General features: G+C 40.0%; 1 protein-coding gene across 4 annotated transcripts in view; it reads right to left on the bottom strand.

The window, feature by feature from the left end:
* The window catches only part of grik2 (glutamate receptor, ionotropic, kainate 2), a 147,328-nt gene extending 133,432 nt beyond the window's left edge, over positions 1-13,896 (bottom strand). For 2 of the 4 annotated variants that reach the window (XM_088307889.1, XM_088307892.1), the window contains exons 1-2: positions 13,779-13,896; positions 11,977-12,350 (exon numbers count right to left, since the gene is read on the bottom strand). In XM_088307889.1, coding sequence (XP_088164015.1) covers positions 11,977-12,076 — 100 coding nt within the window. In that variant the 5' untranslated portion in view covers positions 12,077-12,350; positions 13,779-13,896. Of the gene's footprint in view, positions 1-11,976; positions 12,611-12,908; positions 12,990-13,778 lie in introns of those variants that run through there. The other 2 variants (XM_088307891.1, XM_088307890.1) reach the window with 2 other exon arrangements.
* Between the last annotated feature and the right edge of the window lie 618 nt (positions 13,897-14,514).

The raw sequence follows: 14,514 nt of genomic DNA, 5'->3' as shown, positions 1-14,514 counted from the left end.
CTACTACAATGTGTTCTAAACATTCTAAAGAAAAATTATCAGGACAATGTGATTGAAACAGAAGAACTATCGGATCCTTACTTTTATAGTATATGTGAGGCAGCCTAGCAATGCCGACTCTCAATCGTATAGAAGATAAGAACTGCACTTGACTTCTGTTTAAGTAAGAGCAGCTTCTGCCCTTGCTTGGAAATCACCATAAAAGTCAAGAACAAATGAAAGAGAAGTGCTACCATAGAATGTGTGTTTTGCTACCAAGGGTGTAAGTATAGAGCCACTGATGCATCAGACATTGGGGTAACCAACCCTCCATGAAGAACAGTGAGTTTTATCATTGATCCTTGAAACCAATCTTCACAAAACTCTTGAATTACAAACCCGAGGGGAGTGTTTGCCCGAATAATTTGAAATGACCGGTGTAGTGCGAGCAGCAGACACCCACGAAGAATAGTGGAACCTCGATTTAACGGACATGGAAACAACAGAAACATACAGAAAATAGTGTCAGGTCCACTAAAAACGCTCCTAGTTGTCAAATTAGCACCAGAATTACCCGCTGTTGTGTACTAGCGCCATGGCGAAATGAACGGACGCAGGCTGGTTCATGGATTTCCGGGTTGTGGTTATTGCCTATGTGGCGTCCATGTTGAATGAGTCAAGATTGCCATCCTAGGCAAGCAATGGAAAACATGGACAATGGGCATTATCTTATCATTAGAAGGATGTCACATCTACCTATTCATATCTATGGCTATTGTTTAATGAAGCGTGCTCTCATCATGTAGCGTGCACTCCTTGACTTACAAGTTTAAGATAAGATAAGATAAGATGTCCTTTATTAGTCCCACAATGGGGAAATTTGAGTTTACTTTATTCTGTGACCAAACTCTTTACTGAACACCCCTGTCTCTAAAATAATTATCCCCATTGGATGAATAAAATGAATCTGTCCCAGTCTCAAAATGTGCTCCCACAGGTGAACTTGGCCATCAGGTAGCAGGATAATAAAGATGCCGAGAAGGCTTACACAACTGACTCAGTAAGCTGCAGCAATATTAGTCATTTTTCAAAGAAATCTGCCTGTGAGTTTTGTTATATTATCTGTCTACATGTGTTGCAACACTGTGTGTGTTCAAATGTTAATTGCAGAATATGTCAATGGCGGCAACACTGGGAACATGTGGAATCGGTTAAACAAACTCACCATGTCCTAAAGACAGCAGCACGATATCTGACCCATCAGGCGATACCTCTCCAGATCCTTTCAACCAGTTATTTACTAAATTTTACCAGCATAACAGTGGAACTCGAACCTATATCACCCTTCCAGAGCGACACCATCCAGCTTCAGTGACTCAGGTGTGCACCACATTGTGCAGTGTCAATGCTGGGAAAGCAGCGGGTCTGGACAGGGTGACAGGAAGAGTACCAAAGGCACGGGCAGACCGGCAAGCAGAGGTTTTCAGCGCCATCTTTAACCTCTCATCAATGCAATATGCAGTTCCCACTTGCCTTAAAGGGGCAGTCAAGCCTAAAAATTTCTGAACAAGAATATGTTCTATGCAGTCCCACTAGTCGAAACACAGCATTCTGATTAATAGTGCATTTGTGGAATATGAGTTAGGCAGTAAAATGCACCCGTTTTTACACCAATCAGGGGGTGTCGATTTTGTCACTTTCCTCAACTGAAAATTACGTCACAGTTGCTCATGGCTCTACTAAAGACCAATAATGATGGCGCAGCTTCAGAAAACAGGCGAGCGGCGAATGGTCGTTACCTGAGCCCTGAGCAACTGCAATATCATTTTCAGTCAACAGAAAGTGACAAAATGGTTGTCCCCACAGTTGGTTATTAATCAGAATGTCATGTTTAGACTCGTGAAGGCACATTGCACATATTATTGCAAAGAATCTTTTGGGGTGGACTTCCCCTTTAAATTGACCACCATTGTCCTAGTAGCTAAGAAGAACACAGTGAGCTGCATAGACAATTATCACCCAGTGTACCCCACAAACTGTGCACCTAGATACTGGACTTCCTCAGACCCCTGAATGTCAGGATGATAAACAACACTCTTTCAGTCTCATCTTGAACATGGGATCAGCAATGTGTCCTCAATCCTTTCACCTACTCCCTCTTTACACATGAGCGCTCTCCCATTCACCCCATCAAGAACATTGTCAAATTTGCTGATGACACCACCCTTGTAGGACTGATCAGGGACAATGACGAATCAGCCTTCAGGGAGGAGGTCTGGCATCCCAGGTAATGGTGTGAAATCAAATAGCAGTACCTGAATACAGCCAATATGAAGGAGATCACTGACTTCAGGAAACCCAAGAGCACTGAGCACACCGCTAACTATAATGATGGAGAGATGTGACTTTAGGCTTTTCCCTGTCAGTGTTCACCACAGTTTGCCATTAGCAATATATGTTTGTTACAGTTATTATACTCCTGATGCAACACAACTACCTTGGATGGTAAAATTCATCCCAGATGAGTCTGCGTTGTTTAGTAGACTACAAACTAATTGTCAGTGGTTCAAAAAAAAAAATTGTCATCGCTGAGGTTGAAAGTTTCATGGTTGATAGTGCCTCTAAACCAGTGCATCTGAAATAATGGGGCGGGCCCCCCTGGAGAGCACGGTGCGATGCTGAGGTGGGGGCATGTGACCCTGGGTAACATGCTTTTTTCCGCTGTACTACAATAAAGTGTAATTGTACATCCACTCCAGTAGTTGGCAGTGGCGTTCTCATAGCCCATTGTGCGCGGCGAGTATTAACACAGTGTAGGTTTGTTTTGCAACAAAAATGCTTTTATTTATAGTAGCGGCGGAGAGTGGGTGGTTTCTTCTTACTGGAGGGGCATAACAGAAAATGATTGAGAATGACTGCTCTCAGCAAACTAGGCAGCTTGATTTAGGATTAAACGGGCTATATCTTGCTATTCGAAGCTTTCCACAGTAAACTATGGCATATATGTGATTCTATATTACCTTTGGGTCACTAAAGCCTCTCAACATATGGCTGCAGCACCCCTTTCATGTTGTCCTAAAGCTGTTTGTCGTGTGCACCACTCAAGAAGCAGTAATGAACAATTATCAGCACTAGGCAGGCAAGTACAGCTTTTCCATTAGTCCCAAATAGCGCCACACCACTCCGCCTGGCCTGGCACCACACTGCACTGCCTCTGTTGCTTTTACAAAAGGCGCGCGGCAGGAAAGAAGAAGAAGCGTGCCTGATGATGACCCTCGCCGCGTTTTAGGTTCTGCCGCAACATTTCACATGACAAGTCTCGGTCACTAAAATATGAATTGCCTTTGCATGATGTGGCCATGTCGTAAAGTACAGCCCATTAAATGCACAGAATGAGAAGCTTCCATATGCGGACAAAAACTATTTCAGGGTTTAAACCAGCCACATTGCAGCCGCCTGTCGTCAAAACAAAAATAAGCTGAATACAGTCAAGATGTTTTATGATTTATTCCAACATTGAATCGGAGAAACCATATTTACAATTTCACATGTACCATGGATGAAGTAGTGTGGCATTGATTTCCCATGCAAAGGTCAATGCAATTCATTCATTCATTTAAAATGAGAGCGCAGTGGCTCACATTCACTCTGCAGCATTCAAAGCCATTCGGCAGCTGCCCAAAGCCACCATCCTCGACTCACAACCTCAGGACGTGGAAGTGGTGATGCTCCACTCTGGCAGTGTGTGTAAGGAGCCGCTTCTACCCAAGACCTTGGCAGTACCATTGAGGTTTTCAAAATTAATGAATGTGAGAGTTGTTTTGATTTCCATTAGTTTGTTAGTTAATTATTACATTAGTATTTGTTGTTGATTATGCTGAACTTTAGTTTCAAATTGGTGATAAATATAAGGTGGTGTTTCTGTTGAAAATTGTTTTGTTGTTTTCTCGTCTTCAACAAGTAGTTTGCAATTCCCTTACCCCTCACAAAAAAATAAAACCAAAATAAAAAGTGCAGGAAATTTATTTTGGCTTTGAAGATGTTTCCTATTTTTAACGTGTCTATGAAAAGCAGCATCAACAAATGATATGAAGTCAAATGGAATTCAATTTTCATGCGTCTAAATGAAATGACTACATAACCTTTGCTTTAAATAAATGTCCTAATGCTGCTTAGAAGGAACAATGCAAATCGAGCAAACAAATAGCCAGAAAAATCAGACAAGCATGAGGATTTTAATTCTGCCTACTCCATCATATGTACGCTGAAAGGAGTAGCAGATTCTGGCCTGGTGCTGTAGTCGTTTGAATGCAACTGGGGATTTGCAAGATTAACATCAGAGACAATAACTCCCTTGCGAACATGATAGCTCAGAGCTGCTGCTGCTAGGGAGGATTGTCCTCTCCAAAATGCATCACGATAACCATCTTTGTGCTTATGAGAAAATATGCAACATACAAGCTTGACACCATATTTTTGTCAAAATGAATATAACTTCATTGACTAGGGTGTCTTTATAGGGTGTATTTGTATTTACGGGAAATTATTTCTCGACGAAGCTCAATTTTACAAAGTATCTAGTTAGCGTAAAATTGTAAAAATTGAAGAAATTAAAATTAACCTATAATTTTTATTTTTTTTATTTTTTTTTTTCACTGATTTGCAGGTGGCGGCACGGTGGCCCGGCAAGTTACCATGATGGCCTCCCAGTTCAGAGGTTGTGGGTTCGATTCCAGTTCCAGCCTTCCCGTGTGGAGTTTGCACCTTCTCCCCGTGCCTGCGTGGGTTTCCTCCGGGTACTCCGGTTTCCTCCCACATTCCAAAAACATGCATAGCAGGTTGATTGACACTCTAAATTATCCCTAGATATGAGTGTGAGCGCGGATGGTTGTTCGTTTATGTGTGCCCAACGATTAGCTGGCAACCAGTTCAGAGTGTACCCTGCCTACTGCCTGGAGATACCTGGGATAGGCACCAGCACCCCCCGTGAATCTTGTGAGAACGAGTGGTACAGATAATGGATGGATGGATTAACTGTGTTATTAATTAGTTTTATGAAAGGTTGTAGAAACATATAAGATGATGGTGTAACAAGCTGTTTTGCATTTTATTGTTGACTGTTGCTGTTTAGACGTTCTAATAAGCAAGTCAAGCTCAGTACTAAGATGTACGAGTTTGTAAACGCACCACTTGTTCGCGAAGTGACATAACAACAACAATAGTCTCCATCGACTAAAACTGCACATTTGAGACAGCCTGGTTTGTTAAAAGGTGATCAGTAAGAACAGCAACTGTGTCAGCATCAAAGTGAGCAGAGTCCATCTATTATCCAAACTACTTATCAATTATATCTAATAAACTGCCTTTCAAAATGAATCCAAGAGCTAACTCCGGCACTGCAAGCTGTTACCGCAGTCACCACTAAATGCTGGCAACAGGCGCACTAGATTACTGTATTAGCAGAACTGAGTCGTTTTTTTTAGCACCCTTAAACTGCAATTGAACAATATTTCATTTTAAAGTCGCAAGCAAGTAGCAACAGTGAAGTCAGGTATTAAGCCACAGCTAACTTCATAATAAAATTGTAACTAACCAATGATGTCCATGTATTACTTGGTTGGGTCAGGTTTATTTTGAAGTTGGTCTTCTTACTGGATTGGCAGCGTGATGCATAGTATGAACTATTATTGCGGCAGTGCCTAGGTGCTGTGTAGGCACTGATAAACGTCTAAACCAGGGGTGGGCAAACTTTTTGATTGGCGGGCCACAATGGGTTCTAAAATTTGCCAAGTCCAGAAGGATTTGAGCGACTGAGTCTTATATTCTCTTGCACAGTTTATGTACAATAATGTGCATATGTAAAGATATTGACCTAATCATTCTGAGGTCTAAAACGACCAACAGATTAACTCTCCCATCGGACAATGAAGTGTATTCATATTGTGTCTTTGTTTTGTCCTTCCATCCAGACTAAAAATTGCATTTCACATTTCATCTGTTACTTCAGAAGAGACTATGATGTGCGGCAGCTTCAGCTGACTGGAAATGCCACTCTTCAACACACACCCACAGGGGAAACAGTCTCTGCTGGCTCAGTCCAAAATACCATTCAAAATCAACAACCGCACACACATCAGTGTGTGCGCTGAAAGCTGCATTCTCACATCTCGTTTCCATTCATCCCCAGACAGAAAAGCTTGTTTTCAACCACGGATAACCACTGGGCTTGTTGGCACCTGTTTGTAAGAATGATCACACATTCATGTTTTATTCGATTTTTGGGGGGAATCTGGTGACTGTTAAATGTGGAAATGTCCTTTTTCTCTCAACACAAGTAGGTGTAGCTTACAGGATATATGAATGTTCCAATGCAAAAAGAATTGAGAGGTTTGGCACCAACAGTGTTATTCTGATCCTAATTCTTTTACCCTTATGTTTTCATCTGGGGCCTTCACCCAAATCCAACCAGGGGTGTCAACATGAAATGTGTGTCCAGGTCACAACCACAGGTGGGGGGTGAGCAAGACTTTCCAAGACTCAAAATAAGCAGTTTTGCTTTGCAGTTTGTGAGCCAAAAGCTACATTTTGCAATTTGGAATATCAAAATTGAGAATCAACCACCAATGTGCAAGCAGTCCGAAGTCGACGCAAGCTCTGTTCTGCTTACACTGCACCATCTAGCTGGCAACGAATAATTGCTGGCTACCGTTGTGGCTAAAAACGTTGCAGAACCGCTGCTGATTGAATAATTATGGCCTCCATGATGGCGAATAAGGTAACATTTTGTATTAATAACTAATAAAACCCTTGTTTCAGGTCTCTGCAAAAAGTTGCTCCTCAAATAAAATAATTAGCAAAACTGCCCCTCAATGAAAAAAAGTTACTTTGAAACTTGATTTTAGCTGACCAAGAAAATGATTAGTTCTTTGGCTGCTGTGAAGTGGTGCGGTTAAATTTAAGAGATTGATCATTTACTCAAAAATGTTTGTTCACTTGTTTGTTTGCTCCCCCACCACACAAACACTCACGCACGCACACACACACACACACACAAAAAGGATAACTAACTAGGAACCATAGAGAGAAAATTATATTGCTGAAACAAGACAGACATAATAAGCTCTTTGTTGTATTCGGAGACTGGCTGTTTTTTTTTACCACTGGCAAAGTGGCATATAATTCACTCGACAACAGACCAAAAGGGGAAATAGGGACACATGATCTCGTGGCACTCTGTATTCCATACAATATCGCTGAAAGGACAACAATTTGTGCAGCATTTTGTTTTGGCTCTGATCAGAAGGTCAACAGTGAGGACTCTGACAAATGCACTCAAAGATGGTTCTGGGGCAAAAAGACTGATTTAAAAAGGCAGCGAATGAAAATAGCCTTTTCTTCCTTTCTGCTCATCCCGCCCCACCTTTTGCATCAGTATCTGACATGTGGGCAGTCAACTACTTTAGGAATCAGGTTGAATAAAGAAGACTTCATGTTATTTATCAATCCCTTCTCAGATCTCTGTCTGTATTGGAGTGGAAAACATACTGCATTTCACTGTCCAAGATTGTGACCGCTTTCATCCTCAGCGGCTTTTCACAGACAACCCAATTAAAGAGGAAAGCCATAGCTGAAGTATTCAGTGACCTTAAAGTCCTAGTTTAAGGACAGCATGACTGGCAGATGTTTTCATCAATGCACCTTAAATAAATAACATAAAAAAAAAAATATATATATATATATATATATATATATATATAAAGATAGATATAGGTATAGATATAGATATATATTATTATTTTATTATTTTATTTTTATTTTTTTTTATAATTTATTTGGAACACCATTAACTCATTGACTCGCTGATTCAATGGCATATAACAAATTTGAGTCTTAGTAGAGAAGAATCACAAGTGAAGAAACAGTCTTTTATTCACAGAACAAAATTAAGGCAGGGCGATAGTGGGCTGTTGAGCATCTGGATGATGATGTCAACTATAATTGTAATGCTTAACAGATGGGCCTCTCAGAGACAATAGTGACAGCAGGCTGGAACAATCAGCTCATCCACACCATTAGACGATGACCTTCATACCAGTGGCGATAGAGCAGCAGGACCATCCATTAAAAGTGAAATTGGATTTCATTGACAAGTCTACTACCCTAGTAAATCCATCTAAGTGGAGTCATGAAAATAAAGTTTGGTATATTTTGTCTGATTACATTTTTTTTGTTTGTTTGTTTTTTTACTGTATGCCCTGTAAACAAGCGAGAACACTACTGTGCTTGGTTGGAATCTAATATTTTGACAATATAAATACAGCAATCGTGCACAGAGTGGTATGTTGCTTTCCGATCATTCACAACGATACCATAACTACCACGCAATACCAATAGACGATTAGAATTTCTGCTGCATTTAATCGTAGTTTATTGTATATTTGTTAGGATTTACAGCTGACGTTTGTTGTAGCTAAGAAACGTTTCAGGTGGTCAGAGACAGCACCACTGCCGTCTTTTTAAAATGGAACTGAGAGAAAATAACATTTGCTACTGACAAGCTCAAAGATGTGAGGCCTTATTCTGCATGACAGCCGCATGTGCGCTCAGTGTAAAAACTGTCTGATCTTTATTTTTGTGCCAAGGTAAGTCTACTTTGCTGTGTTTTGGAATTTGGCAGACTATGTTGTGCCTTGTTGAGTGTTCCTGTGCACCGAGGATGTTTTTCATTAAATACCCGACACACCTGACAATTTGATGACAGAATGTAGATTACAATTTAAAGAACAGCAAAAAGCATGTCTAAGTTGTGGCGCAGGTGGTCAATTGCAATTTTGGTGGATTTGACCCAGGTGCACACAGACAAATACTGAGCTGCGCATACGTGTGTTGTTGGATGTCATCGTATTTCATTCATGAATATGACAACAGAATTGAACCAGGCTGTTGTCATTGCCATTCCTTCTGAATCATTGTAGAAATAAATTCATCAAAATTAATTATCAGGATCATCTTACACACAGACACACAATCTTGAAGTTCCTTTCAAATGCACATAGCACGCGGCAATCTCCTGAATGTATGTGCCATGTTGACTGTGTGGCTCTCTCTGCGCTGAATTAAAAGGGAATGAGGGCACCTGCTTTCACTGAATGGGAAACAAGTCGACTGTGTTCCCTCCGAAGGCGTAACATGGCACAAACGCTCCCTTCTACCTGCACCCGTCTGCCAAAATACCAAAAGAAAGAAAACTTCCCTCATGCACATCTTGCTCTAGACTTTCACTGGGCACGAAAACACCGGCAATGATGTCCAAAGACATTTCAACTCCTATTAGGACACAGAGAGAGGGAATTTTATGTATTAGTATTAAAATATTCACAAATGTTAATTTATCTTAATGTATTTTATATGTTAGCCATTGCATTTGATGGTCCATTATTTTCTGCATTTTTAGTACTTACGAGGTTTACTTCAGAAAAAATAACATACTTTTTGGAGGGGTGCTGCTGTATAAAAAATATTTGTCAAACTCTAGAAATTAATAGAATTACAATATGCTTGTTTTATTCATTTTAATCGATTCCTGTTTTGCTATGGCTCTCCAATTAAACAGCCGTTATCAGATTCAGTGATGATACTTCGCTTTTATAAATGTGGGAATGAAGTTGCGATTAATTAGAAGGAACAGTGAATTTTATCTCACCTGTCCAGGACCTCAGCACCCCTCGGCCTCTGACCCTAGAAACGCCCTTGCCCCAATCTTTAAATTAATCCAATGAGGTTGGTGGGCCAAGGGAGGAAAAATGAGCATTAAGCAGCAACCTCTGGTGCTCCTATGAGAACCACACCAAAAATTGCTATGTGCACCCCTGATTATATCAATGTGTTTAAAGCGTTTTAAAAGCAGAGTGATCCATCCTATTTGTAGTAATTTTTCTTTCATTCATCAATTTTCTATATCAATAATCCTCATCAGGGTCATGGGTGAGCAGAACCCGCTGGGTAAACTGGTCACCCGTCGACTCTACACCACACTACTCTCCTCAGGTTCACACTGCAAGGCAGACTTCAACCCACCCACAGGCAGAAATTGCAAACTTCACACAAAAAGGCCAGAGCCCAGATTCTAACCCACAATCTCAGAACTGTGAGATGTATGTGCAAAGCATTTGTGACTGGATATGAAATATAATTTCCATAAGTAAATCATTATGTATCAGTTGTCTGATTATCAGTTGTCGTAAACAATTCAGCATGTTATATATATATATATATATATATACAGTGACCAGCCATAACATTTTACCACTAACGGAATATGATGATGTTTGAAGCGTTGTTTCAAAGACACTGCCTTAACAATAGTAATGATGGATTTTTTTTTTTAAATGACGCAGTTATAGAGCTATTCATTTAGCATCAAATCTAATATTATTGCTGGAATTTGCATTGCATTGAGTTTTGTCATTATGTGTTAAATAAGAGTAGAAAATATTGTGAATGCATTTTCATTTTATATGCATGCAAATGTCACAAAAACTATTTTTGAGTTTTGCACAGTAGGTGTCTGATAAAGCAAAATCTCAGCTAGAGTTTTCTATTTTCTGACAATTCATTTATCCATTGCTTATATTCTCCCAGTTCCTGATTAATTCAAAGCAACAGAAACTGACATTCTAATTATGGACAAAATGAGTTTACTGCCGGGATTATCGCATTAACAGCTTTCTTCTCAAGGTCCCTTCTCAAAGAGACGCTTTTTCAGTCAAGATTTGAAAGGAAGAACGTCAGAGAAACACTCAGCAGCAGGCTTTCAACTCAACTGGATAGTCCCGCTGTAAAGAAGCTTTGTCAAGCACAAGAAAATGTCATTACACGTCAGATGGACTTGATGATGTCATAAGGGATGTGATATGACCACCACGCATAAACCCTTTGAGAAGGAGGTGTAAATCTAAGAAATGTTGCAATAACCAAAACATCAATATCGCAATCCATTCGTAACTGAAGCCTTAAAAAGCACAAACAGATCTGTCAACTGCTAAGTGGTAGCTGGTCATAGATAAAGACATATTGGAATAATGCTAAAATATTATTTATTGGGGTCTCTGTCAGTCATCATCAATAACCCCCCCCCCCGTGGTGCCCTTTAAGGTAACCCAGGCCCTGGCCTGTTGGCAGTTGCTTGAAGCATTTTCAGAACAACAAAAAATGGCATTACAGCCTTTAAAAGTGTAAATGACAGTGGAACAGCCCCCACAGTACATCACCCGAATTCCCCAACCCCCACCAAACAACATCTTTCCACATGTACACGGCCAAAAATGAACTTCTCCACATGGTGTAACATTTCAATGGCTGACAAAACAATAGACAAGTACACAATTCAGTCAAAATTGGCAATTTATATCTCAACAAATTACAGTATGTCATTAAAATAAGGTAGAGATATGACTTGAAACCCAATCCCTAAAAAGGCACACACACTTAGATGGAGGTATGGATTTTATCTCTCCTAAAATGTAATGATGGGTGTAAGCTTCTAAATAGCAACAGGTTACAGACTTCCCCGCCTTGCTGTACAGTTTACATGGACGTTAAGTGTACTCCATTTACTCATACCCATGTAGCATTAATAAATATTAGTGTAATTAGAATATAATTTGATATCTGAATCCCAAGAGACGTACAGGATTTTTTAAAATGTTACTTTGTCTGCATCTAACTTTTACAGCCTTATATCATATTTATATATTTATTATATCCACAAACATGACTAGATCGATCTTTTTTATTTTTTAATCCGACTGAGGCAATAAAAAAAGCCTCTTGTCAACATTGTGTGGCGTAACTTCTACTATTTCTCACATGTGAAGGAAAGTAACTCTTGTACAGTATGTGGAAAGGTGCTCACATCACCATGGGGATGGAAGACGATGTTACAAAACAGCAGTCAAACTTTTCAGGTAATATGAGAATAAATATGAAACATCTCACCGAATCTCAAGACATGTGGCATCCCGTGAGAATATCCCACACATTGTAATAGCAGCAGTAGAAGCCTGCACCTCGACACCAACTGGGAGATAATCTTCATGTTGCTTGTGCGCTGCACAGTATTGTTATTCCCTGAATCGGTATATTTCCCGGATGTATGTTTTTCTCTTTCACTCCAGTAGTTTGGGCGACTGCTTCCTTACATCCATAAGGCAAAAAGAAAAAAAACTGCGTGTCCGGCTCACTGCACCAAGAAGAAAATATAATAGTCCTTGGTTTCGGAAGGAAATGATGGAGATGATGATGATGGGGGAGATGGTGAGAGACCTGAAGGCGCATCCATGTTAGGCAGGGCGCAGTTTGAAGAAATCCATCTGGGAAGAGACAAGGGCAGCTTTAGGAGGAGAGGGGAGACTTGGCGCGAGTCAAGCGGCGGTGTGAGCTGTCGCTGCACTGCCGCACAGCATTTGAAGTGGAGCCAGCAAATAGTGGCACAACGCATGTGAAGAAAGAAAAGCAGCAAAAGCTCTTGTATGTTTTCCGCCTGCCGCTGACCACTCTACACATTCTCAGCCGCATTCTGATAACCTCCATTTGTTTTCTCTCAAATTGTTCGCATGGTTCGCCGAGTCGCCGCTCCAGTCAATGAATTAGACAAGATTGCTATTTGATTGGAGTCGCTCAAGCTTTACGCTGGAAACCAAACCGGTCAGCGGTCGGATTGATGAACAGCGCGCATGATTTCCAGACGGCACTTTTATGTTTGCTGTTTTTTATTTTTTATACGACGAATCCCTCGTATAATTCGAGGTTTTTTTCAGCTAAATTAAATACTGTTCAAGAGACAAATCTACTAAAACCGTCATATAAGTAGTAATGCATAAATAAGTTCAAACAAAAAGTTCAGAAAAATGTAAGAGGCAAACGCTGACCTTAAAACTTGATTTTAAACTACGACACAGTCATGCCGTCGCTGAATTGACTATTTTGGGAAGTTGGTAACTTATCAGGACCACGGAAGCCTCGTCGGCTCATATTTCTTTACGTAGCCTACAGGTTTGTGCTTTTGCTGTCAGCGTATTGGCATAACCGAGGTTTATATTTGAAATACATTTATGTGATGCCTATATATTAATGAGAATAGTATAAATAATAAGGAACTCAATATAAATTCATAACAATTCATGCAAGGTATGCAGATCCTGTAATTACTTTTTTTTAAATAACGGGGTAGTAGTTATTTACAATTATGAAGTTAATCACGTCAAACAAGATGGAGCATACTGTATTTCACTAGAAAGGTCAATTACACAGCTGAGAGTGTGTCTATGGAGGTTTTAAGATCTCGAGAAGCCCAGGTGTGATTGAAGTGTATTTAATGCTCTTCAGTTATTGGAGTAAAATTCAGGACTCGTTCAATCTGTATCTACGGATCAATCATTTATAAGGCAGACCTACAGGAAGCATGTATACCTTCACATTGTCTTTCTATACTCATCCTTTAAAGAAGGACGAACAGCAAAAAGTGTGCAAGTAGAGGTCAGCCAAATACAATGTAGGTAATAATCTTTCAAGGTTTTTTTTTTTAACTTCAATATTTTGCGTTCTGTGAGTGTGACGAATACACTAAAATCTTTGCGAGATTCTGACCCGTCTGAAATGATTTCAGAACGCTCCTATACTTCCAATTCATGTCTCAAAAAATGTAAGCATGTTCCTGAAAAGGTGTGGCGCCAGAGATAAAGAAACGACGTGCCTAAATATTGTACAATATGATGTGAAGTTGGCAGTATTTGACTTACCTTGAACAGGGAGTTGCGTGGAAGAGAGTCACCGGAACAACAGAGCACAAAGAAGTTGCTTTGTTTCTCGACAGGAGAGCAGAGCGGTTTCAGCACCAGTCGCCTCCGGAAAGTAGCGCTCGACCCGGCCGTGGGGAAGGCACGCCCCCTGTCGGACACTGGGATTTACTGCTTAATACACACCAGTTCACTGGAGCGCTGCACAGTGCAACTCCGGCGGGCACGACTGATTGTCAGGTCCTTTAAGCAATATTATAATATGGCTTGATCTGCAGTGTGTTTCGACGATGACAACTCTTGAGGGAATTGCTGTCACACAGAAACGTGGCTCATCAGCAGCACATAACGTTTTAGGTCCTTTTGTGTTTCCATGAAGATGAAAATAAATGCTGACTTTCACCGTGGTTTGTGTCAAATATTAGATGAATGATAGTTCGAAAGAATTCAACTCCCAGAGCCATTAACCGCAAATCTATTTATTATTATTATTATTAATATTATTATTATTATTATTATTATTATTATTATTATTATTATTGTTATTATTATTATTATTATTATTATTATTATTATTAGCAAAGCCAGTAATAGCCCAAGTTGATATAAAGGTAAAATAACGGTCACATGACTGGAATTGCAAATAGCCTTTTGTATTTTTTACACTATAATACACTCTTCTTCATATTGTAATTTCAATTATCCACCCATCCATCCACTATCTGTTCAGCTTCTCCTC

Source organism: Idiotropiscis lumnitzeri, chromosome 10 (assembly GCF_059441095.1).
Source record: "Idiotropiscis lumnitzeri isolate Australia: NSW breed Sydney's pygmy pipehorse chromosome 10, RoL_Ilum_1.0, whole genome shotgun sequence".
Lineage (NCBI taxonomy): Eukaryota > Metazoa > Chordata > Actinopteri > Syngnathiformes > Syngnathidae > Idiotropiscis > Idiotropiscis lumnitzeri.
This window is presented reverse-complemented; position numbering and strand designations above follow the sequence as displayed.